The sequence below is a fragment of the Protopterus annectens genome, chromosome 11.part0, assembly GCF_019279795.1.
Source record: "Protopterus annectens isolate FY-2018-M chromosome 11.part0, PAN1.0, whole genome shotgun sequence".
Classification (NCBI taxonomy): Eukaryota; Metazoa; Chordata; order Ceratodontiformes; family Protopteridae; genus Protopterus; species Protopterus annectens.
Window position 1 is genome coordinate 308,844,893 of NC_056745.1, and position 27,190 is coordinate 308,872,082.

At 38.3% G+C, this 27,190-nt stretch overlaps 1 protein-coding gene across 1 annotated transcript in view; it reads left to right on the plus strand.

Moving 5' to 3' along the window:
- CFAP54 (cilia and flagella associated protein 54) overlaps positions 1-27,190 on the plus strand; it is a 2,749,537-nt gene that overhangs the window by 1,414,279 nt on the left and 1,308,068 nt on the right. The window contains exons 35-37 of the mRNA XM_044087198.1: positions 193-316; positions 17,117-18,132; positions 18,474-18,811. Coding sequence (XP_043943133.1) covers positions 193-316; positions 17,117-18,132; positions 18,474-18,811 — 1,478 coding nt within the window. The remainder of the gene's footprint in view (positions 1-192; positions 317-17,116; positions 18,133-18,473; positions 18,812-27,190) is intronic.

Here is a 27,190-nt window from a genome sequence, read left to right on the forward strand (position 1 = left end):
GCCATTGCACATGAAGCACTTCCCTTGCTTTGCTTTACTCATGTGCACTAAACTACAATCTGTGATTTTGTATATAATGAAGTTTGCTGAATTGAACACAACATAAATATAATAGGAGGTGCCATTTCTTTTATTTATAACAAGAAAAATAAATACAAACAACTCTGTTTTTTTTTTTTTTTTTTTTTGCAGAATGCAGATCATGATCTTAGTAAGAAAAAACAAGAAGCACAGAAGAAAAGAGCACATGTGGAAAAATGCCATGCAACTCAACAAGATGTTCAGAAAGGTGCTGCAACACAGAGAGTCCTAAAGTAGGTATTTCTTACTGCATTGAAAAGCTTGAAATAAATGACCACTGACAAATATTAATATACATATATATATATATATATATATATATATATATATATATATATAATAAACAGATTGTATAACGAAAATTGACTACGTGCTCCATTTTCATTGTTTTCAGTTCTTTGCATCCACTTTTTCATTCTGCACTAAGTCTCTGTATTTTTCATTTATTTCAATCTAGTTAGGAGGAGAAGACTAGATTTTTAAATCACTATTTCTTAATTATTCAAATCCACTATACTACCAATCAATTCCAGTGCCATCTAAGCAGGCTACAAGGGTAACTGTAGGTAAGTGAACATTTTTTTGATCAACCTGGTGGTGTCCTTCTCTGTACACATGAGATGATGGCATCTTGGAATTGCATTTTATAACTTGCTAATATATTCAAATTAGCTGAGAACAGTGCATGCTATAGCTACTGATACTAATTAAAATCACAATAAGCTACTTCTATAAATTATTAATATTCATTAAGACATATCTATACTTCACTTGGCTAATCTTAGTCTGTATAACACCCTTTTTAATAATACTTGTACAGAAATACTTATATACTAGATAAGAAAATTCACCAGCCCTTTACAGAAGTGATCTGAGCCACTTTCTATTTGGAATTGTGGGTAGAAGACATGTGCAAAAGGTCAAAAACAGTAATTTAATTAGGTTGTGATACAGGAGGGGTTGGTGTTTTGCCCTTTTACTGCTGTTGCACAACCTTGGAGTTGGTATATATAATTAGCAGGGGGTATAGGTGTTCAGGTGGAATTGCCTCCCTACATAGAACATATGTTTAGCTTTTCTGTATTTTGTGTTTTGACTTTTTGTGGTTAATCTTCTGCCATTCGACATTTTTTTTCTTTCTCAAACATTTTTTTTTATTTTTCAAGTATACATTTGAATGAATTCCATAGTATTTATAAATAACATCATAAATAACTATGTACACTATTTACATTAGCCTGACACTATAACAGATCTTAATGTATACAGTTACTTTATAAGTATGACCTGTCCATTACCAGAGTGTCTGATCAATTATTGTAATTATTGTATAGTGTCAATCAACAATAAGACTTTTCCCCACGGGTTGTTGATAAATGGCTTTGGATAAATTCTTAATTCTTTAATTGAAATTTCCAATAATGCTGTGATCTTCAGTAGGTTGTAGAAGTCTTCCAAAGTTGGTATTGTGTTTGTATTCCATCTTCTTGTTATACACTTCCTTGAAATTCCAAGTATAGTCCATACTAGATACATGTTTAACCTTTTCAAATGAGGACATTCGTTCACATTTAATAATACAAGAGCTTTAGTTAAATAAAATGACCAATTAAATAAAGCTTGTAGAATGTTAATACCAGTCCAAAATGGCTTAATTTTGACACAATCAAAGAAAATGTGGTTCCAGTCTGCATTGAGTACTTGCTCACATCTCCAACATATTCCTTTTATGGAAGAACTAATTTTACTGATTCTGTCTGGAGTTAAGAATGCTTTGTGCAAGCATTTCCAATTAAAAACTTTCCAGTATTGTGTAAAGCATGTATATTTTATCGATAATAAGATGTTTGTTTTAATATCTTCAGTTAACTGTATTGAGTGTCCTTTTGAAATATTATTTCCCATGTCAAAGTCATTATATATGATTTCATATATGTATTTTGCAAATATAGGTGTTTCTTTAAATGAAATAGGTTTGCTTTATATGTAAACCTGTCCAGTGCTCATGGGACAACATTTGTTTTTCTTTTCTAACACCTTTATTTAATTATCACTGAAGACATATTCAAATATACATTTATGTAAAATAAAACAAACCATGTAATTATGTCCAGTTACAAACATTATACATCACATATTTTTAATACAATAATCAGCAATCTAACATTATATAATTTGATCAATTTCTGCCTTCTGTTAAACCACACTCCTCTTGCAAAACATTATTCTGCGTGTATTATTTCCACAATTTCCACTTTTTTTCTCTGTAATTTACTCCAGATTCATGTAAACTCTTTGAAAGACAAGTTTGACGAATGGGGAAAAAAATGAAAAGTTTCATTGAAACTACCTTCAAACAACTCAACTATTTTTTTTTTTTTTTGAAAGAGAAAGCCCACACTACACCCCCCTCCTCATGTGGGGAGACACCACCAACCCCTGAATTATGTACGCTAATTCCAAGGTAGCACAACAGTGGAGAAAGAAACAAACTCCACTGTCATCAGGCGAACAGCATCGTTCATTTTGCATTTACAAAAATTACGTTCAATCACATGACATGCTCCCATATGTGATCTCACTTCCAGTTATTTTATACAATGCTCAGTAATTCAAATGCAGTTGGTTTAGACACCTTTCTACCATTTAGACTACTTTTCTTTTACACCATTTTCTAGTCATTAATTCTGCTGGCTGCCAAAAAAGCAAACTTAACAAGACCGTGCTAAGTCTAGGCAACTGATATCCTGTATCCAGCTCATAAAATCATTTCCTTCATTACACACATCTGCTCACCCAATATTTCTAACAGAGCACTCTTTAGGGAATTTTTAAAGTCTGCCAACTCATTACACTGCAAAAACATATGTTCCCAGTTATCTCTTTCTCTCCCATTACACTGCCAACATTTGCCATCTGTCTGAGAAAAAAATATTTGGAGTTTGCTTGGGGTATAAACATAGCTATGCAAACACTTCCAAACAAAAATCATAAATCTCTAGACTTTGTTGCATATTTGGGAGCCATACATATCTTGTCCCATTGTTTCCTTGTGAGTTGCTTATCCTTCCTCTCTCTCTGCAGTCTTTTTGTCTGACCTCCTCTGATTCTTATATTGTTCAATAGTTTATATCTTCTACTAATTACCTTTTTTTAACAGCATCTTCTCTTCTAGATTCAACTAAAAGTTCTAACAGAGCAGATCATTCACTTAGGATTATCCTATCCCTTTCTATTTATTTTCTGATAACAATCCCTGATAGGGAAGCAGCCTGTAGTCTGAAGTCCAAATGGCTTCTTGACCTGTTCCTATTCTTTTAATTTTCCTTCTCTAGTTATTTGCTCCCAATACCTTAGTTCCTTTGCCAGGTCTCTCCAGTAAATTCTAGCCCCCTCTTGCCTATTGTCTGTTCCTCAAATTGCAATAATTCCTATTGGTAAAATCTCCTTTCTCCATTCTCGTGTTGGTATAGTTCTTAGAATACATTCTGCTACCTTATGAATATAATAGTCTGTATGGCTGTTATTCTCCTTCAGGATCTGCATCCAAAATCCTACTCTTTCTTTATGTCTTGAATTTCTTCCCTGCTTCATCATCATCCCTTTCCACTATGAATTAAAGCTTTCTGCTTGTGTTATGCACATGAGGCTTAACTGTGTAGCTCTGAAATATCCCTTCAAATCAGGTAATCCTAAACTACCTTGTTCTGTTGGAAGGATCAACTTATCCCACTTGACCCTTGCCCTCTTCCCCTCCCAGATAAAATCATTCAACTCTCTATTAATTACGGTCCACATCTTATCATCTGGTTAATAAAAATATGCCTGACCTGTATATAAAATTAAAGTAACTAAAAACGTTTTCCCCGCTTGTACCTTGCTATTCATATCCATAAACAAGAGCTTCCAGTTTCTCAGTTTTTGTAATATCTTTTGTTTGGTCTCTTCCCACATATACCTAGATGACATAGTCCTTTTTAACCCATACCCCCTAAATACTTCTTTTTATCATGACCCTATAAATATTAGTATTGCTGAAATAATTAATGAGTGGGTACATCTTAACCCTTTTGTCTTCATTAATTTTATATCCTGAAAAGACTTGAAACTGTCTTAGAATGTTCCACGATACTGAGATATACTTTTCTGGTTTTATCAGGTACAAAATAATATTCTCTGTAAATAAAGCCAAATTTTCTTGATTACCATACCAGTTGTATCTTAGAATTACTGGGCCCCTTATTTCCCTTGCCAGTGGCTGTAAATGTAATGCAAAGGGAAAGAGGACACCTTTGCCTGGTTCCTCTGTTCAGACAACTTTTCAGAGAGGAACCCTCCCACTTTAATTTTAATCTCTGATCCCTTGTATATCCTCTTAATTAACCTTATTGTTGTATCAGAAAATGCAAATGTTTCCATTGACCTACTCATAAAAAAAACTTACTCTGTCAAATGCTTTCTCTGCATCAAGACCCCCCAACAACATCAGTATTTTCATACATTTTGCTTCCCTCTGGATCATCGTTGTTCTATTAATGTTGTCAAATATTTGCTTCCCCTCATAAAACCACATTGATCCATACTTATCAATTTGGGCAATACCTTTGCCATTTGTTTAGGTATTACAGACAAAAATACTTTATAATCATCCTTTACAGTTGAAATGGGCCTATATGAAGCTGGGACTGATGAGTCTTTACCATCTTTAAGTATTACAGTAACCACACCTTTCATCCAGGATGTTGGTGCTTCCCCTCCATTTAAAAGACTGCTAAACAAAACCTTCCCGATCTTTATTGCCTTCTTCCCTTCTAATTTCCTAACCTCCACTGGAATGCCATCTGTTCCTGAAAACTTTCCTGCAGATTAATAAATCATCATTTTATCTCATCTCCTCCTATCTTAACTGTTCATTGTTGAGCCTCATCTACCTCTAACTTTGGCATACCTAAGCCTTCCATAAATATTTCCATTTGGTGCTTTCCCTTTATTCCACATTCCCAGCTTTATACAAATTTTTATAAAGTTTCCAAAATACCTTTAGTACACTTACAGGATCTCTGGTTATTTCCTTGTTATATGCTCCCTGAGTTTGGCAATAACCCTTTTTACTTTCTGCTGCCTAAGTCATTGTGCCCCAGAGTTATTATCAAAAACAGTTGCTTAACAGCAGTCTTTCTAAACTCATGTGAATTATCCAGATAGTCCCTTATTTTCCCTTTAGTACTCTGTAATTGTGCCTCTTTTGTCAGCCTCTCTAAGTAATTCTTGTCACTTCTTAACCATATCTTTTTTTCTTTTATTCCTTCCCTATTTTTAAACTCCACTTCTATTTTATCCCACTGACTAGCTATATATAAAATGAAGAAATTTCTGTCTTCCCCAATAACTCTTAAATCATTTCCACTACCCATTCCTTAAATTCCTCTCTTTTTAAGCAGTAGGTGCAGAAGTGTCTGTGTTTCATTTGCACTTCAAAACCCTGCATTTTTATCTTAGTTTCTATTGATGCACCAATAGAAATATTTATGGAAGACTTAGGTCGTTCACTCAAAGAACTTTAACCTGGTATGTGACATCAACAGAACCTGCTGGAAAGAAAGATTTGTCTCACAGAGGTTGCCCCACCTTTGAAAAAAGCTTCTTATTCATGTTAAACAAAACCACTCATTGGCTGTACTTAAGCATAATTTGGATGATGGGATGGGTAACTGGAAATTCACCCTGGGGGGGTTCCACCTGTTTCCCTCTTGGACAGGGGCAATAGGTGCTGATTTTAGAGTCTGCTTGAATCAGACACCCTTAGGAACATGGGTTGAACTTGGCTAGGCTTGTAAGGGCCCTGGGACTGTTGACCTAGTAACCTCCTATGATCCTATGATCCTATGCTATCCCAGTTATTGTACCTTGGTGAATAATATGTAAATTCTCTCTGAGCTCTTACTACTGAATTCACGTCTTCCATACTAAATATTTTCATAAATTCCTTCAGAAATCTACCCTCTTTTGTTATATTTCCCCCTCTATGTCCCCCAGATACAGCTTCACTTTTGCAAATCAGGCTGCAGTCCCCACCTATAAGCAATATTCCCTGCTGAAAACTGATTATTTCTTCCAAAATTTTCTTTTAAACCCCAACATTGCAATTTTAGGTAGAATATAAATAGATGTCAGTGTAATCCTCCCCACTTTCCAGTAGCCCCTTACTACCACAAATCTTCCATTACTGTCTGTTATTTTACCTCTTCTATCACTATTGTAGCTCCACTAGCAATTAGTATAAATATTCCCCTTTTCATTTGTCCCTGATATTCTGCTGAATATCCATCCCAAAATACTTTCTTTATCAAATTTGTATGCTCACTTCATTTCAAATGAGTCTCCTGTAGCATTGCTATTTTTACTGTGCATTTCTTATTATAATTCAATACTCTTACCTTTTTGTCTATACCTGTGAGATCAGTCATGTTCCAAAATAATATGTTTAATGTAGCCGTTATTATCACAAGTTATTATTCTCACTTATTATATATGACAGCTTTTTAAAATATCTATTTCCAACTTTTGTGTTACATGCACTCACTAAAATTTGGCAGGTTGATCCTTTATACAATTGTTTCCTGACACCTCCATTTAAACCTATGTCACATTTTATAAGACTTTTTGTTTTAATGAAAACCCTCAAACCAAAATATAAATATACCCTCATAACATTCCCATAACCTGTTAACTTAAAATAAACTTACAAAACTATGTACATATTCAAATGAAGTTTAACCCTTCTAATAGAAAAAAAATGTTCCAAATTTTCAGCTGCACACACAGGTATTAATTAACCTAAAATTAAGGATCTGATGTCTATTTTATTGTTCCTCAACTTATGGGTCACGGATCCAACCTAAGATCTGACTTGGTCACTTTTCACAGACATTGCATCTCAGTGCTCATCTTCACTGTGCAGTGGTTAATGTTGTCACCTCACAGGAAGAGGTTTTCTGGTTAGATTCTCAGTTGGGTTGCCTTCTGTGTGAAGTCTGCATGTCCTCCCTCCATTTGCATGGGTTTTCTATGGGTACTCTGGTTTCTTCCCACATTCCAAAGACATGCATCTGTAGCATTTCTCCCCAGGCCTCTACTGAAAATAGGCTCTGTCCTAATCAGACTTTTCCAGTCAACAAATGTTAAATAAATAAATAAAATGAATAAACTATTGAGCTCCTCCCTCCACGTATAATGCCCAAGTCCATCCCCATTACCTCCGATCTGATTTGCTGCTATCGTGCATGGATGTGGATCCACTCTTGTAGTGTTCAGATTGTGTAGTAAGCATTTTTTATCTTTTAAAAACTCTGTTTCCTGGTTAACTATTTACATTTAGTTCTTCCCTCTCAGTAGTTTGAAATTATCTGTTTACTCCCTACCTTTTCAAAAGGTAATGTTTATATACCATTGTTGGTACTTCTCCTATATTTACCATTCTATCCCTTTTTTCTTACCTAGATACCCAAATTTTAGGGTATTCTTAACTACTACCATTAGTAGTTTTTTTCTATATTCTTTATTTACTTAAAAAAGTTAGTTATAATTTACTTTTCCACTATTTTATTAGTTATAGCTAATATGACTGAGAAGCCTACAGGTTTTAAAAAATGCACTACCTGTGGGCACAAAATTCCAAACTCAGATGCCCACAGGGAGTGAGCTTGTTGTTTGGGAGAAGCACATCTCGGTACAAACTGTATCATATATGCTGCATTTAACTCAAGGGCTATTGCAAACAGAAGACACAAACTGGTATTAAAAGTGCTTTTACCTCCTTCTTTTTCCTCCAGGGCTCAAACCCCAGCAAACTATCCAAGGCTTTTACAGATCACAGGAAACTTTCCCTTCTAAAGTAAACAAAAACTTCTTTATCCTTGGAACTACCACAAAAAATTGGAAGATCATCAGATCCAAGTTCATCTGTCCAAAAAGGAAGTAAAAACTATGAATCCTAAGCCTTCAGATCCAATAGTCCTGCCATCTGACTTACGGATCCAAAACCATTGGATCCAGTATCTAGCGCTTCTTGCACAATGAGAGCTCACTCACCCAAGTTCATGGTCGACCCTATTTTTCCTCAAATCCACTCTCCAGTAATGCAACCCTTGAGAAAACACTCCAGAAATCAGTCTACTACCTCATCTGTTAGGTCCTGAAGGAGTCTTTTTGAAGCAAAAGTAGATAGGATGATGAGAAAGTTCATCAGAGCTCAGACCCAGATGGGGGTTATATTGGCTCCATATCTTGTTGGGTCTGCAAGCCTTCCTGCTACTGCCCACACATTTATATCTCCTTCCCTAATCTGTCCTTCAGTTTTGGAGCCCCAGGATTCAAAAGTTCCAAGAGTTCCAATGTTGGAGCCAAAGAGAATTACATCTTCAGCCCTGACAGTTTCCCTGACCAGTTCTGTTCCTGTGCCATCAGATCAAGATGAGTCCTGGAGCCGAAGCTTCAGATCCATGGGGCCGGGATCTACTCTACTGATATTAGAACCATCCTTGCCCCTCAGTGCCTCACTACTAGATAACTTGAATCTGAGTCCCTCCTCAAGGCACAGATCTGTACAGAGTCGTAATTTGCCTGCATTGGAAGTTTTGGTTCCAGCGAGGCCTGCCATGGCTTCTCTGAGTCTGTCTGCCTTCGAGGTTGTGGAAAGGGTTTTCTCTCATTTAAGAGATCCAGTCCCTCTTACTTCCTTGGATCTTACCCCGTTTCCGTCTATGCTTTTGAGGTCTGATCCCATCAGATCTACTCCACAGGGACAGCCAGTTCCATCTAGCAGCCAGACAGTTCCCATGGAAGAACTACCCATCTCTTTGGACACCTCCTCAGAGAATCTTACTGAGTAGGTTCACCAAAAGAGTACACATAAAAGGAGACACATAGATTACCCCTTTGAATCTCTCACAGAAGATACTGATTTTGACGAAGGGGTAAGGTCCCCCAGATGATCACCTGATGTCATCTCATTTAGATACATTTTGGAAATCCTTAAACAGAAAGATTTTTGATTGTCAGATAATCCTTCCCCTGAGAAGTCAGTATTTCTGGAGGCTTTTAGTGCTTGCCCATCTATATGTTGGGTGACTCCCCCAGCTGATGAGCTTATCCACTTAGTTTCTCACCAGGCATGGAAGGAACTGGATTCTGTTGAACCTATGCCACTCCATCAGGACAACATTTTAGTCCCTCCAAAAGATAAACCCCACTGCAGCAAAGGAGCCCCTGCTGATGCAGTGATTGTGGCAGCAACACCAAAAAGAGCTAGGAGAACAGAGCTCATCTGTCCACCCCTAAGAGAGGGTTTAGGGTGTTGGACAGGTTTGTAAAGTATGTGTTTGCTTCAGCAGCCTTTGTCTTAAGGTCCCTGAACCACCTGGCACAGTTTATGAGATTACAGAGGGATTTGACCAAAGAACTATCAAAACTCTCTCAGAGTTCATGTTTGCAGAACATTACTAAAGATCATCTTCACAGCTGACCACTCTTATATTTATTTCCAATGCATCAATGAGGTTGATTTCTCACTCAGCAGAAGACACCTCACGGGCCCCTGATTCAGACGTAGCTATAAGGAGACATGCCTGGATGCAATTATGCAACTTTGCAAAGCCTTTCAAGTCTTCCTTCATCAATACTCCTTTTGATGGAATGTCTTTATTTGGCCCCTCTGTAAAAGAAATGCTTTCCTGCAGAGAACAGGAAGGCAAGATCCTGTCTGCCATAGAGATTCACTTTTCTACCCCTCGACAATCCTTTTCAAGGACTCAGAGAGGTGGCAAGAAAATGTGGTTCCATAAATCCCAGGGATATTTCCAGGATCATATGGGGACTACTCCCTCAGAGGCAGAGGAGGGAGTTCAAAGGGAAGACACCATCCACATGGCAGAGGAGGCCTGCAAAATCAGGGATGTTCTTCGTCTTCCCTTGCTGCAGTCCTGACTATTGGGTATAGTCCGCGTCCCAGTCGGCCCGAATACCAGAGTATAAGGCTGACGTCGGTCATGGCGCCTTAGACTGACGTCAGTACGTCAGGGTACTAATGCGCATGACCGACGTCATTTCCTCAGTCTTTTTTGCCGCATGGTCCGATGCAGAAGCAATTTTGCGAGTGCAGGTTGGCGTTCTGAGATTTTCCGAAACCGGAGTTTCAGACCGAGTACAGAGTTGGCTAAGTAACCCCGTTGGGGAACATTTTGGTATTTTCTTGCCTCAGTATATTACCGGATGTCAGAAAAAGTGAATAACTGTATTTCTTGTGGGAAGCAGATACCGCATAGGGATTATCATACATTGTGTATACCTTGTTTAGGGCCTGAGCACGACGTTGTTGGTTGCCGCTCTTGTGCTAGATTTAATAAGCGCACTATTAAGAGGAGGCTTGATTGTGCTAGGTTAGTGTTTGGGAAGCGTTGCAATTATACTATGCCGTCGGATGCTCCGACGCCTGCTTCATCTAAGAAGCGCAAGGACAAAACAGTGAAGTCTAGGGGAGAGGAACGGAAGGCCCGGACGTCGGTCCTTTAGAAGGCTCAGGGAGCCAGAGGTTTTGCCAGGAGTCTCTATGGAGTCTCAGGCAGATACTTTACTGTTACAGGATGTGCCTTCTCAGGAAGTAGGCCAGGCTGAGGGGGCTTCTCAGGTAACTGTTCTTCCCTCTCTTCCCAAGGTAGTTAGGGCCTCTCCTTCTGTTTCCAGAGCTTCTTTTAGAGGAAGGCCAAGTTCAGCTTCTGTAGGGGCTTCTTCTAGCATTTCGGGCTCTGTGCCTAAGAAACATATGCTTAAAATGGCTGAAGATTTGATTACTCTGATTAGAGGTTCTATGCCCCCACCTGATAAGAGGCCTAGGGTGGAACAGGAGTTTGATAGTTTTGAACAGTGTTCACAGGCTTCAGAGTCTTCTGTGGAAGACTTGCAAGAGTTTCCTGCTTATTCTGATTCTGATGTGGATGATTCCACTCCTTCAGCTTCTCCTCCTGAGGATTTTTCATTTTCAGAGACTCTTCACTCCATGAGGGAGCACTTTAAATGGGAAGGCCAAGATTACTCTGATTCCAGGAAAAGGCTTAGGGAATTCTTGTTTTTGCCTCAGCATAGGCCCTTAGCTATTCCTCCTGTGTTGAATGTGGTGGAGGATGTTTTTGCAGAGGCTTCTCTGAACCCTGATTCCTTGCCTCCTGCTCCTGTTAAGCCTGATAGGTATTATAGGGTGCCCGAAGCTCATAAGTATTTGTTTAAGAGTCCCAGGGCGGACCCAGAAACTGTTTCTCAGGGGCCTAAAGGAGTTAAAGCTTCTGTTGTTAAAAATCCTGTACCCTCTGATAAAGAGGCAAGGGCTTTGGATAGGTGGGGTAAGAAAGTATATACTTCTTCCACTCTAGCCATGAGGGCGTTGAATTGTCAATTTCATATGCTGAAATATCAGAATTATCTCCTTTCACAATTGAAATCTAAGGTAGATGCTTTGGCGGAAGGTATTGAGTGTAAAGAATTGCTGGATTTGGTTCATGTGTCTGAACAAGTGGGTAAGCATTCTTTGCAGTGTGGTTTTGATGCTGTTCAGGCCTCCTCGAGGGTGGCTGCTACTAGTTCTGTTCTTCGCAGACATGCATGGTTGAAGGATCAGAATTTAGCTGAGCATGTTAAGACCAGGATTTTGGATGCTCCTTTACAGTCTGATGTGTTGTTTGGACCGCCTGTGGAAGCAGTTTTAAAGAAAATGGAGGACAAAGCTAAGTCTATGCAGACTGTTAAAGATTTTTTGCAGGTGCAGCCTCCGAAGTTTAGTAGAAATTGGCCTGCTAAGGGGTGGACATATCCTGCTTATGGTTCCCAGTCTAGGGGTAGATCTAGACGTGGTAGGGGCAGGGCTCAAGGTTCGTTTAGGCCTAGATCAGACAGTTCACCTGCTCAGACTTCTGGTGAGGGCAGGGGTCAGTCCTTTCGTAAGCAGAACCAATGACCTGCCTTTTCAGCTGCCAGTGGACTCTCGTCTGGCAGCTCCTTTGGGAGGAAGATTGTCTCTTTTCAAAGAAAATTGGGATTTAATCACTCAAGACAGATGGGTGCTGGATATCATTCATCACGGGTACAGATTTTATTTCCACACAATGCCCCCTTTCAAAGGCATGCCAGATGTTCCTCCTCCACAAAGAAAAGAGGCTCTCAATCAAGTTTCTCAGTTACTCCAGATAGGGGCTATTCAGCCAGTCCCTGTGTCAGAAAGGGGCTTCGGATTTTATTCTCGCCTGTTCCTAGTACCAAAGAAGGGGAACACGTGGAGACCAATTTTGGATTTATCTATCCTCAACACTTATCTGGACATTCCCAAGTTCAAGATGTTGACGTTACAGCAACTGTTACCTCTGCTGGGCAAGGATCACTGGATGGTAACTTTGGATCTCAAGGAAGCTTACCTTCATGTGCCCATAAGGCTAAGTTGCAGAAAGTATCTGCGGTTTCGAACTGGAGATTTTCATTATCAGTTCTCTGCATTGCCCTTTGGCTTATCTACTGTTCCCAGAGTATTCACAAAGGTTCTGGCTCCAGTGATAGCTTACTTCAGGCTTCAAGGCATTCAAATTTATCCTTACTTGGACGACTGCCTGATTCTGGCTCAAGAAAAAGAACACCTTCTACAGCATCTGGAATATGTCATAGCAGTGCTAAGATGCCTAGGGTATTCTGTGAACGAAATAAAGTCCAGTCTAGTACCCTCTCAAGACATGTGCTTTCTGGGTGTGAGACTGAATACAGCAGCCCAGATGGCCTTTTTAACCCCGGACAAACAAAAGAGTCTGTCACTTTACTTCCATCAACTATCTCATCAGTCCGTGCTGACTGCAAGGACAGTCCTTCAAGCATTAGGGTTCATGGCATCTTGTATTCTGGTGCTTCCCAATGCCAAACTGCATATGAGGAAGCTGCAATGGTATCTCAAAAATGTATGGACACAGCACTGCCAAGATTTGGACACTGTCATTCAAATAATACCTTGCCTTCAAAAGGAATTCTTGTGGTGGGCTCAGGAATGTCACCTAAACAAGGGACTCTCTGTGACCCGGCCAGAGGCGAGTCAGATTTTAACGACAGATGCCTCGGACACTGCTTGGGAGCTCATCTAAATGGAAAGTGGATACAAGACAAGTGGCCTGCCAGACTACAGCATCTACATATCAACATGAAGGAGATGTTAGCAGTCCAGTTTGCATTGGTGGCGTTCAAGGAGTTATTTCTTCCAGGGCAGGTGTTGATTCTGACAGACAACACAACTGTCATGTGGTACATCAACAAGCAAGGGGGAACACATTCTTATCCTCTATGCAGGCAAGCAATGATTTTATGGGAGACTGCGTTAAGCCTGCAACTGACTCTTCAGGCAAGGTTTCTGCCAGGAGCACAGAACTCCCTAGCAGATGTATTAAGCAGACAAATCATGGATCCCCACGAGTGGAAACTGGATCTTCATGTATTTCAGAAATTGACAGTGTCATGGGGAACTCCAGACATAGATCTGTTCGCTTCTCCACTAAACCACCAGCTGCCAAAGTATTGCACAAAGGGGTTTCATCACACAGCTTGGAAAGTGGATGCTCTGTCTTTCAGTTGGAAAAACCTTCATGTCTATGCTTTTCCACCTCTACCTCTTCTTCCAAAGGTATTACTAAAGGTCAGACAGGACAGGCCAAGGATGATTTTGATAGCTCCAGATTGGCCTCGGCAACACTGGTACCCACTTCTAAGGAGTCTTGTAAAGAAGCCTCCATGGCCTTTACCTCTGATTCCTCATCTGTTATCTCAGAAGGACGGTCATCTGCTCAATGTCAAGCTTCAATCTCTCCATCTCACAGCTTGGCATATTCTGTGTTGAAACATGGAAGGTCTCAGCTTCCTCAACAAGTTTTAAATGTGATTATGGAAGCTAGAAGGCCTAGTACTAGGAGAGTGTACGCAGAAAAATGGAAGAGATTTTTATTTTGGTGTACAGCAAAGAATTTGGAGATTTCAGAGCCTAATTTGAGTGTGGCTCTTCAATATCTTACTGAGTTATTGGACAAAGGTTTGTCTTTCTCTTCCATAAAGATTCATGCTGCAGCAATTTCAGCTCACTATGATTGTGACCCACCTTTGTTTTCGCATCCTTTGTTCAAGCAGTTTCTTAGAGGGGCAAAGAATATAAGACCCCCACGTAGAGCTCCTACTCCTGCTTGGGATCTCAATTTTGTGTTGGAAAAACTTACTCTACAACCTTTTGAGCCGGCAGCTACTGCTGAATTGAAATATTTGTCATGGAAGACGGCTTTTCTGTTGGCTATTACTTCTGCAAGAAGGGTGTCTGAGTTGCAGGCCCTCATGGCAGTAGAGCCCTTTTTGATTTTCCATAAGGACAGGGTATCATTACGTACTAATCCTTCCTTTATGCCTAAGGTGGTTTCTAGTGTGGCTTTAAACCAAACTATTCATTTGCCTACGTTTTTTGCAGATCCTCAAAATAAAGGGGAAAAGATTTTGCACACTTTAGATGTACACAGGCAATTGCGTTATTATTTGAGCAGGACTAAAGATTTTAGGCAGTCTCAGCAGTTACTTGTTTCTTTTGCTTTAAGTTCACAGGGCAAACCTGTGTCAAAACAAACTATTTCTAGGTGGATTGGCTTTTGCATTGCATTTTGTTATTCCCATCATGGCAAAGAGATTCCAGCTGGGATTAGGCCTCATTCCACTAGGGCTACTGCCACTTCAACAGCATTTCTAAGGGGGGTGGCAACTAAGGATATTCTGGAAGCAGCTACTTGGAGTTCACTGCATACTTTCTCTAGGCATTATCACCTGCCTATATACTCTAAGTCTAGAGCTGGTTTTGCCACAGCTGTTTTACAAGGCATGTTGTCAGCTCCTGCTACTTTATAATTTGCCAGCCTCCCTTACCTCTGCTTTGGGATTCTACCCAATAGTCAGGACTGCAGCAAGGGAAGACGAAGAACATAGTACAGTTTTGTACCTACCATAAATGTAGATGTTCGAGGATTCCCTTGCTGCAGTCCAATTTACCCTCCCTCCTTCCGCTCTGTGTTTCAGGGTGGTTGTGTAGGTGCCTTTACATGCTTATATTTTTTGTATATATATTACTGTATATATTGTACATGTTTATTGGTGCAGGTTGTTTTTGGGACTTGTCTTTTTGGGTCTTCTGACATCTGGGGCAAGAAAAGACTGAGGAAATGACGTCGGTCATGCGCATTAGTACCCTGACGTACTGACGTCAGTCTAAGGCGCCATGACCGACGTCAGCCTTATACTCTGGTATTCGGGCCGACTGGGACGCGGACTATACCCAATAGTCAGGACTGCAGCAAGGGAATCCTCGAACATCTACATTTATGGTAGGTACAAAACTGTACTTTTCTGAGACTTCTTTCCAGATAGACTCTTTCAATATTCTTGAAGTGCTGCCTGACTGCCTACCTCTGGAGTTAATCAGGGGATGGTTGTCCTTGCTCACATATGCTTGGGCTGCTATAACAAAAGATTCTTGGGTTCTAAAAATAATATCCAGATGTTACTTTATACCATTTTCCCAAATGCCCATTTCCAAAAGAAGAAAGCTTCTTGGTATTCCACCCAGTCAGAGAGAAGCTGCACCTCAAGAAATTCAGAAGCTCCTGGACAAAATAGTCATCCAGGGGGTCCCACCAGACCAGACAGGATTCAGAACTTACTCATGGTTCTTTTTTGTGCCAAAGAAGACAGAGGACCTGAGACCAATTTTGGAGCTAAGTAACCTGAACCAGTTTGTGAGAAAATTGAAATACACTGATGCTCCCAAAGAGGACTGACTACTCACCACCCCAACTATGCATCTGCTAGAACAGTCCAGAGACTATTTGCTCCAAATTTGCCAATCACTAGGCAAACAGTCAGTACTTTCAAATCCAAACTGCTATCAGCATAGAGCCTGGAGTTCATTGGTGCCCACCTAAACACAATAAATCAAATTGCTTCTTTACCTTCTCATCATATGTGCACAGTCAGATCTCAGGTTCTTCAAATTCTTTCTCATCCTGCTGCTCCTGTTAGACTTATTCTTCAAGCCTAGGTTCCATGACAGCATCTATAGTATTAGAAACTTGAGAAAATGAAACAAAACACAGGCTCCGATCTAACTTGAGCCACTCACTGCAGTTTATTGTAAAGCACTTTTCGTCAACACTAATGGAAAACGGCTTCAGACAACAAGGTACAATAAAGCACTCCTTTTAAAACTAAAAGGGCAGCAACATTAACGATCAACTCATTACCCTAAAGCAGCAGTCTTATTAAAAATACCCATATATACTACTGTATATAACAATAATGAATAAATAAATAAGTGAATAAGTAAATAAGTAAACACTTTAAAATGGGCATTGTGTTCCTATGCAAAACAATGCAAAAATTACCAAACAACTGTAACTGCCTAAAAGACTAAATGTGTCAAAGAAAAGGTGAAGAGAAAGTGTCCACCTAAAACATCTTGATGGAAAAAAAATGTATATGTGTGTGTGTATGTGTATGTTAAATGTACAAGAAACTGTTTACTTATTTACTTTATTCACTTATTTATTTATTCATTATTGTTATATACAGTATTATATATGGGTATTTTTAATAAGATTGCTGCTTTAATAAGATTGCTGCTTTAATAAGAAAAGTATAATTTTAGTTTAACATTTTTTATTCAGAATTTTTGTTGTGTCAAGTTTGTAACAGGATTTTTATGCTTTCTAATTGATTGATTCTTTGAGTAATTAGGGTAATGAGTTGATTGTTAATGTTGCCGCCCTTTTAGTTTTAAAAGGAGTGCTTTGTTGTACCATGTTGTCTGAAGAAGCTTTCCATTAGTGTTGACGAAAAGCACTTTACAATAAACTGCAGTGAGTGGTTCAAGTTAGATTGGAGCCTGTGTTTTGTTTCATTTTCTCAAGTTTCTTTGTCGTTTTTCTGGGTTTACAAGTTTTTGGCATTATGGCTACCGATAACAGCTTGGACACTTCCATGGAGTTTCCAGTGCAGTCATCAACAAATTTGGTTGCTGGTACAAATGACATTGGTAACCTGACCCCACTACTGCACCTTATGAATAAAAGGCTTGACACTCTATCTTTGCGCATGGACAATTTATCTCAACCTGGCGCTGTAGTAAGACTGAAAATCCCTGCAGCTTTGAACACTACAAGAGGGCTTTCAAATGTTTTGAGTTCTCAAAACAACATAAGTTGTGGAGTGGGATCAAACGGATCTAACACATCGTCTAGCAACATTCCTGCTGGGATTAATAGCACTGGCGAACTTGTTGGATGTTTTAAAACTACAACCAAGTCCTCCTTAGGGCTTATTGGGCTTCCTAATGTTTCTGAGTGGTTAAAAGCACAGCCGGTTTTTGGAGGTAACAGTACCGATGTGCTTGGTGAATGCCCGGCTGAAGGAGGTGAGTCATTGAAAGTTAAATTAAAAGAAATTGATCGAAAAATGTTTAAGCTAAAGAAATTACAACTGGAAATCAAGTATTTTGATGAATGTAAAAAACAAGGTGTAGTTCTGAAAGGTTTACGGTCTTGGCAGTACCCTTCAGGTTTGGAAGCGGGGACTGACTTTTACAGCGAGTTGATAGACCTTTTTAACAAACACGGTACTGAGCTAATGGATACTATGTGCAAGCATTATTCTGTTACCATAGACTGTTTATCTAAAGATATTACAGAGTTGAACCAGGCCATAAAAACACACCCTGATTTTGTAAGGTACCACTACAACTACAAGAGGGTGTTTTCCTCCATTGAACAACAGTTGAGTAAAAATGCTGAAGTGAAATTAAAAAAGTTAAGGAGAGACGTAAGTGACTATAAGAATGGGGTGGTTTACCTGAAACCACCACCTTCTCAGGGCAAAAATATTTTTGGTCACCCAATTACTCAGAATGTTAACCATAACAGCATGGACACCGATTCTGTTGTTAAGCTGCCCCTAGGGGTAGGTCCAGGGGTTAACAATCTTGATTTCTTTGAAGGTAATTGGAGTGACAACATCACGGAAAGCCACCCGGTCAACAATAGAGCCAGTAACGGCCACTTTAATGGTAATTAACTGAATAATTCTTTTTCCAACTGAGGTCAAAACCACCAATGGAGGTGCAACATGAGGGGCAGGAAAGAGAACTACAAATTCAACAGGTAACCAGTGTTCCAGTTGTGTTGTTGAATCAAAGTGATGACTTTAAAGTGTACAATTTTTCTAGTTTTACCTTCGACCTTGAACTGTGTGAGTTTTCCAGTAAGGGGTTGACTTTTGTACCCGCTGACTATTTTAATTAGGCAGGGGTTCTGATAGACTTAAAACTTTACATTCGGAAGCTGAACTTGGTTCTAATATTTGGTGACAAAGTTATCAATGTTGGTCCTTTAAGGGTGGCTAGTACTTACAACCCACCTATTTGTCCTTCCTTATCTTTGTTTGAACATATGTGCGAGTTTGATTTAAGAAACTTACACAAGGATGTTAAGAAACATGACACGGTGAACATTACCAAAAACGAGGCTGAAGCCCTCAGGTCCGTTAAATCTTTACCAGTCCGAATTTTGAAACCAGACAAAGGCAGTGGACTGGTGATTATGAACAATGATGACCATGAGACTAGAATGTTGGGAGTGTTGTACAGTGAGATTGATGTAAAATCTATGAAATGAACACTGCACACAACGGAGTTTTTTCCTTTTTTAAGAGACTTACTGATTGAAGGTTTGATCAGTGTTGAGGTCTACAATTATTTAGTGATTTTGAAACCAAGAATACCAAACCTGTTTGGATTACCTAAGCTCCATAAAAATATCAATGATCCCCGATGAGAGCTTTAGTGAATGCAAGGTCGTCCATTACTTATGCATGTTCTAAATATGTAGATCACTTGTTAAAAAAGTATGTAGCCAGAGAAGAACAAATTTGCAAAGACTCCTGGGCCTTTTTGAAAAGTTTAGAGAATTTTGTTTATCATAAGAACATTTTTTTTCTTAACAATAGATGTTGTTGATCTTTACTTTTCTATCCCTCATGAGGTAGGAATTGAATGCATCACCAAGAAATTGTTATTTTATGAGGCTGAGAGTAGTAAGATAAGGTTAATCCAGGAGTTACTAGATATTATCTTAAACAACAACTTTGTTAGTTTTAATGGCAACATATACAAACAAGTGGTAGGTGTAGCTATGGGTTCGCCATGTGGGGTGAGCTACGCCAACCTGTTCCTAGCTCAAATGGGAAAGTGAGTTTATTTTCAAGAAGAACATTTACGAGAAGGTAAAACTTTACAACAGGATTCTGGATGATATTTTTATCATGTTTGAGGGGAGTACGGATGATGCACGACTATTTGTGGAAACTTTGAACAATAGTACACCTTTTTTTAAATTCACCTTCACCTATCATTAACATCATCATTAACTATTTAGATGTAGAATTAAAGAGGGATCCTGTAGGTGAAGGGTACTTAGCTAAAATATACAAAAAGCCTACGTACTCGAACACATTGTTGCACTATTCCAGTTGTCACCCATTCCATCAGAAAAGGTCTGTCCTCAAAGGACAGCTGGTAAGAGCTGCCAGGATGACAACTGAGGATACTTCCTTTGAAGATGAAGGTACCTTGTTGAAACATATGTTCATTAGTCGAGGTTACCCAGGGAAGATGATTGATGAGCTAGTAAGTGAAGTCCACTTCAAAAGTTTGGCAGTCCAGTTCTCACTAAGAGGGAACATATTACTGAGATAACAGATTTGAATGTGGGAGAAAGGTCAGATGGTTTGGCCCTAACTAAGGCTAACATTACTCCACCAGAGAAATGTTCCACGGTTAAGGAAATAGTGAGTTTTAAGAGGAGTTTCATTACACCCTTTTGTTTGGAGGCAAACTTAATTAAGAACATCTTCAAAAGGAATTGATTTTTATTGACCTTTCAGAGGGACAGAATAGAGAAATTAGGTGACTACCCAGTTATTATTTTTAAGATGGGTAGAAACCTGAAAAACATTATAGAAAACAATAGTCCAAAGCCTCTTAAGACTGAAGGAACTTATAAATGTGAAGCGTGTAACTATTGTAGGTATATTGCTACAGGGTTTCGTTTCACAGTAAACCAGCATGAATATAAAGCCAGAGGTAGGTACAATGTAATTCCAAATCTGTGGTGTACTTAGCTTCTTGTCAGATGTGTTCAGCATTTTACGTAGGAAAAACAAACAGGAAGCTAAAGGATAGGATTTACGAACATGTTTACCACATTAAGAAAAAAAGCACCACTAATGCTCTGGCTAGACACTATAGTGAGCACCCCTCTTGTTCATTTTTGTTCAAAGTTATAGACCAGGTAGCTTTAGGTGGACCAATTGATACTGGAGAAACATGAATTGGTTTGGCAACTTAGGTTAAATTCATATACTCTACCTGGCTTAAATGAAGTCACCTCTTTAGCATACATCCTTAAGTTAAGAAGTTTATTCAGGTGACTTGTTTTTTATAAGAAAATTGTTTTTAACAATACTGTTTTAATTGTTCTTAACAATACTATTTATTTTATCAGTAATCTACGTTAGTTGAAATGTGTATCGTAATGTATTATACTTACTAACAATTTCTTGTACATTTAACATACACATACATATTTTTTTTTTCGTCAAGATGTTTTAGGTGGACACTTTCTCTTCACCTTTTCTTTGACACATTTTGTCTTTTAGGCAGTCATAGTTGTTTGGTAATTTTTGCCTTGTTTTGCATAGGAACACAATGCCCATTTTAAAGTGTTTACTTATTTGCTTATTCATTTATTTATTTATTTATTCATTATTGTTATATACAGTAGTATATATGGGTATTTTTAATAAGATTGCTGCTTTAATAAGATTGCTGCTTTAGTAAGAAAAGTATAATTTTGGTTTAACATTTTTTATTCAGAATTTTTGTTGAGTGTCAAGTCTGTAATAGGATTTTTATGCTTTCTAATTGATTGATTCTTTGAGTAATTTGGGTAATGAGTTGATTATTAATGTTGCCACCCTTTTAGTTTTAAAAGGAGTGCTTTGTTGTACCTTGTTGTCACAAGAAGTTTTCCATTAGTGTTGACGAAAAGTGCTTTACGATAAACTGCAGTGAGTGGTCCAAGTTAGATCGGAGCCTGTGTTTTGTTATATTCTTCCTAGGACGGAACAGCCAGCCAGTCTTACAAAGCTCCCTCCACTTTTGACCAGGCTGCTGGTTGCATACACTCCAAGTGGAGAAAAACAGCAGCCTCGGTGCCAAAGACTTCAGTACTGTATTGCCACCCTTAGAGAGCACTTCTCTTGCAGGATTCAGATGATCAATGGTCAACTTATGGTCTTCCAATACTGGGCAGATAAGTTCCCTTTGCAGAAAACCTTCCACATTATGTTATTTTCAATGAAAAATATGCTATTTCTATGATAAATATTATTTTTGATAGGCAATATGTGTTTTAAAGACTGTCTCAGACTGGCTGCTCTGACAAACTTTTTCTTTTATTTTTAACTTTTACTGTTTGTCCTTTTTTTAAATAATATTTATAGAAAACACTTGTATTTATTTTGTGGGACTTACTGTGTTTTATTGAGTAAAAGTATTTTTTGAATTGTCATTATGTACTTTGCTTTTGAACATTCCTTTGATAACTTACCTGTCACCAACTTACTTTAGCTGTCCTAACCGAGAATTACAGTCCTTATTTTTTTTGGCAAAAATATGGAACAGCAGACCTGTCACAAGATTCTGCCTTCCTTCAGGTTTAAGAAGAATAAAACTTTAATATATATTTTCCAGCACTGATGGTTCAGTCTGTACCTCAGCCACTGTTGAATGACTCTGCTGTCACAGTTACTGGGACCTCAAACCATTCACTTGTCCTTCAGATCCCTCTACTTTAGCCACCATGGACAGGGGGTCCATTCCTGTCCTGTGTGCTTGTTCAGGTGCTCTTGGCAGGCATGAGAGAGCCAAGCTTGTTGGTCTTTGAGGAGAGTGTGGGGAATGCATCCCTCTATAGTCAGGCTAAGATAATTGGTCCTCAAGGTGAAGCTCCATGCAGGAGTCCGTTTCTTTCTAGGGATATCCCTATAAACAAAAAAAAAAAAGAGAGAGAGAGAGAGACAAAAGGTTAAACATTTATCTTCATCAGTGTTTATATGTAGATAAGGAAGAATTTACTGGCTTGGCTCAAGGTTTACTATAGGCCTTAAAACCTCTGAAGGGTAACTGGAATTTCTGTCAAAAAAAAAGTCAGGTACCTCAGTTTCTGTGGATTCTGTTTGATGATCAGAAAAGGGATTAGGAAAGAGCATTTTGTAATTTTTCTGCCCAAGTACATTAGGAAGGTATTTTCTATGAATCTTCTGTGAAGGAATATTGATTTTTCTGAAACTATTTTAATAATGAATAAGATCTGTCATTGGAAACAGACTGTAGTCCAGCTTCTTTAAAAAATCTCTGATTTATTACAAGTTGAATTTCTACAGCCTGCTGGTATTCCTCCTCTTTTACCTGCATGGGAGGATTTTGTTGATATTGCATGCAATATGCCTGACAGTCAAGCTGCAGCCCTAAAAAGGCAGATAGACTTTATAAAGTTCTTCACTCTTAGAAATATTTATTTTCTCATCCTAGATCTGATCCTGAAGCTATTTGTTGTCAACCCGCACTGCAGCAAAATTTGTAGTTTATTATAAACCCTTTCCCTCAGTCTGGGATGGGAAAGCTTTTGACAGATTTGTGAAGAGAATTCATTCTGCCACTTCAGCCTTTAGAATTCTAAATTATCAGGCTCACATGGTAAAATATCTGCTGGCTTCTTTTGACATTATGAGGAACATTACTGTCAGTTTCCATCTTCATAAAGTAAATTGTCTTTGAATTCTTTAATTTCTTCTGTTATGTGATGGTTTGTTTGCATAAATATACCAAAGTTTTTTGAAGATAAGTCTGAAGTAAAATTATCCTTTGGTTAAAGATGTTTTGTTTGGATCTTCTGCTAATCAGGTACTCAGTTGGCTGAAAGAGGGAACATGATTGAGGGGGTTGCTCTGATTTTGCAGCCCTCCTTCTCTAAGTTTGCTAAACCATTGCTGCAGGTTCAGGTTCCTTTTCAAAAAGCAAATAAACAGTCTCAACAGGCTTGTAAGATGAAGCTGTGCAAGAAAAACTAATAGGAAGGCTCAAAGAAGAAAGTGGGAACCTTCCAGAAAAAAGGACAGTCCAATAACATTGACTGACTATTGCAACATTTCTCCTCGCCCCAGCCCCCGTCCTTGCTACTACCTTAAACCTGTCTCAAAGCCAGGCTCTATACTTTCAGATTGTTTCAGACAAATGCGTTCTGAGAGTTTTGTTCAAGAGGATTACAGATGGCAGTGGGAAAGCCTCTTTCCTTCCCTGGGGATCTCCCATCCTCCTCCAGATCAGACTTCTCTGTTTTCTCAAGTCATCAACCAAATGCTTTCACTGGGATTCATAGAGCCAGATCCCCAGACCAGTGGTGGAAAAGTTTTTATAGATTCATAGTTTCATAGATAAGTATTAGGTTAGCTATTCTTGTGGGCCATTTTAAGCCTAGCCAATTTCCCTTTTGGTTCTCAAATTAACTTACCCATTTAGCATTAGATTGCCCCTACCCATTGTATCTGTTAACCGATTTCTTATTCTACATCTGATTCCTTACTTCCTGTGCTCAAGAAAGAATTCCAGTTATCCTGTCTTCCATTCTGTTCTGTAATAGTTTAGCAATAAGATATATGTCTGCTTATATTAGTAAAATGAGCTTTCAGTTTTATGTTATGTCTTTTTGCCGTCCTTTCCATATATACCCAATCAAACTGTAACCAGTCCTCTATTACTAGATATAAAGTCTGTTCAGTATATACAGAACAATACTTTCATATTTTGATTACTTTTCCTTTAGCAGGTATATGATATACCATCTTGTCCTAGGATTGATGGCCTTGAAATTTTATTACTTCCTCAATTTTATTTTTTTAATCTTTGTCCTTTAAAAAAGCACATAGCAGACCATTTCACACCTTAACAAACATTACATTTCCATACAGCTTTTTTCAAAAAATTTTTTCTTTATCTCAACACTTTGTATGTTTTCTTGCTTTGTCACCCACTTTGCATCCAGCAAACACTGCACACACATCTTCTGTTTGTTAAAATAGGAATATTGTCTCTAGCACTCCATCTCATATTCTATTGCCATTTCATTAATTCCTTTATCTTTGCTTAATAGCACATTTGTAGTTTGTTGTAAATGTCTCTAAAGTTTTCCTTATTCTATATTATCCATTTATTTCCGTTTATATGAAGTATTCTTATCAATTTTGTACAGGTTTAGAGGTCTGGTGAACATGCTTATCGTCTTTTGTCTGTCAAAGAATTAAGGGTCTATATTACATCAGCAAAAGACGTATTCAGCGAATGCCACCAAAATGAACTTCACCAAACCGATGAATTTTTCCCATGGTTCGGAAACACTTTGCCATCATCTCAACTTTGCACTTTTCTCCACTGTAGTGCAATCTCAGAGTTGGTATATATAGTCAGGGGGGATGTGGGGGGGGCACAGCTACACACTTGGGTGGATTTGATTTAATGCTTTTTGTGTTATGAACGTTTGGTGGGCTAGTGTTTCTGAACCATGTTAAAAAATCTTTCAGTGAAGTTAATTTCAGTGGCTGGTGAGTGCTAAAGACGTATTCACTGAATACATCTTTCACTGATGTACTGTAGACCTGAATTAATGCCTTAGGTCCCATGTTGGAATTTGCAGTTGTCAGTGCTATTAACCAGTTCCTTCTTGATGGGATAAGTTTAATTGAGAGGGGAGCGTATTCCATAGACATTATATTGTGCAATGCAGAGTGTGGTGCAATCCATTAAGAACAAAGTATCTGAAAACTGGGGGGGGGTTTGAGATGTTCCCTAGGGACAAAATCCACTGAAATGAGACAAGGTCGGCAACAGTACAATGTGGGTATCATTAAATTAAAGAAGAGGGAACAGTTTAATCCACTGGTAAATGTGGAGGTCCTCTCAGGATAAAGATGTTGATGCAGCAAGTTTAGAAATTGATATCACTTTGAGGGATGCAAAGGCAGGTGTCATCGATTATTACAGAGAAGAACACCACTGTATAGGAATGTGGTAGTAAGCTGAAATAAGCTGAAACCAGTTACAGGGTATTAATGAGAGTATAGGTGGTGGAAGTGGAAAATAAAATGTGAAGTTCCTCAGTACAATATAGCTGAGCAACCTAATGGCGTTGATGCAGAGTTTTGTGGAGGAGAGAGGGGAAAATGTAATCTTATTTTTTTCCAAACACCTTTATTGAAGTATCATGTGACATAGGTAAATTTACATTCATATAAAAGTAATCACACTATGATTAACATAAACATTTTACTTCACATATATTGTTCTATATCATATAACCTAGGCAACATTACATACGTTATTCAATTTCTACTTTTTTTAAAGAAGAAAAATCTTTATTAAACCATCACTTACTATTTAGGCAATCATACATTTATACATATGAAAACAAATCATATTGACACAATCCTAGTTGCAAGCATTTTACATCACAAACCATACTAACACACTCACAGTTGCAAATGTTATACATCACTTATAATATACCCAGTCTTGCAGGACTTAAATGAGCTACGTAATGTTTGATGGGAAAATGTAATCATTATCTTAGAAACCTATGGGAACTACTATATTGTCAACTTTGATAAATATTGGGCACAACGTATTTATTCCTTGAAAGAAAAAAGAAGACTGAATTTCTTTCTTTCCTTTTGATGTTTGTTCGGGCTATTATTGGATTAAAATGTTGGAAAAAAACTCTAAAATTCACAGCAGAGCATCTAGAAACCCAAAGCTTCAAGCCTCCAGAAGGTGCAGCTTAAAGGAGAACCACACCCATAGACTCAAAAAGCATGTTTATTTCATCATGGTTTGGTGTTTCCTACATTTTAACACCACTCTGAGACTATTTACAGGTTTTTAAATATTTTTATACGTAATTTCTGTGTCTGACCACATGTGGTCTGGCATCTTGAAGTAATTCTGATTGTTTAGTCTGCCTCTAGGTATTCCAAAATGCAGTGCTTGTTTGTAAAAAGTTACATCACACAGGCCTCTTCTTAAAACTCCTGTCACTGCATTGATTTTACATGCATACACTTCTGTCTTTCAGTCAGTTTTAAGTAACATTTCATGCTGTTCAATGATTACTTAAAACACAAACAGTGCAAATGCCACAGAACAGACTTTCTAAGTACTTTTCACTGCTGCTTCTTTTTAGAATGGCTAAACTGCATTTTTTTGTGAAGCCTGAATTGTACTACTTTGACTCATCTCCCATCCCCCTTCACACCTAACTTCCCTAGCTGTCAATATGCTAAGGGTAATTTGAGCTGTTACCTGCTGTGATTGACATCTCACAGCAGGAGACTACTCATGTACTGTTTCCTTATTCTAACCTTTACTTTCTGTATGGGTAGGGGAAGGACCAGGGACTTGTGATATCACAGCATGGGAGGGTTTTTAGGACAGTCATGGTGATGTCAGTTTGGGGAGGTAACTGGCTAGAAAACTACCTGTATTCAGTGGCTTTGATGACATAAATGAATTGGAGACTGCAGCAAGGGTGGAATAAAAGTTTTTTGAAAGTGAAACCACCACAGTACAGTAATGTACTGTTCTAGTGGAGAGATACAGCCAATTTAAAATATTTTAAATGCTGTGTTGTTTATTCGTAGCAGGGAAATAAATAGGGAGGAAAAAGGAAAGAGAAGTTGAACATTTAATAATGGAATCATGTTGTTGTCCTTTAATTTATTTCTTCTAAAGTTATAACACTACTGTCTTGACTACACCCGCCATAATGCCATTTATGTTTGTCCTCTCCATATCCCACTTGAAGCATCAAGAAAGATGTCAGCATTATTTTAGCCCCTTGGCTGAACCATT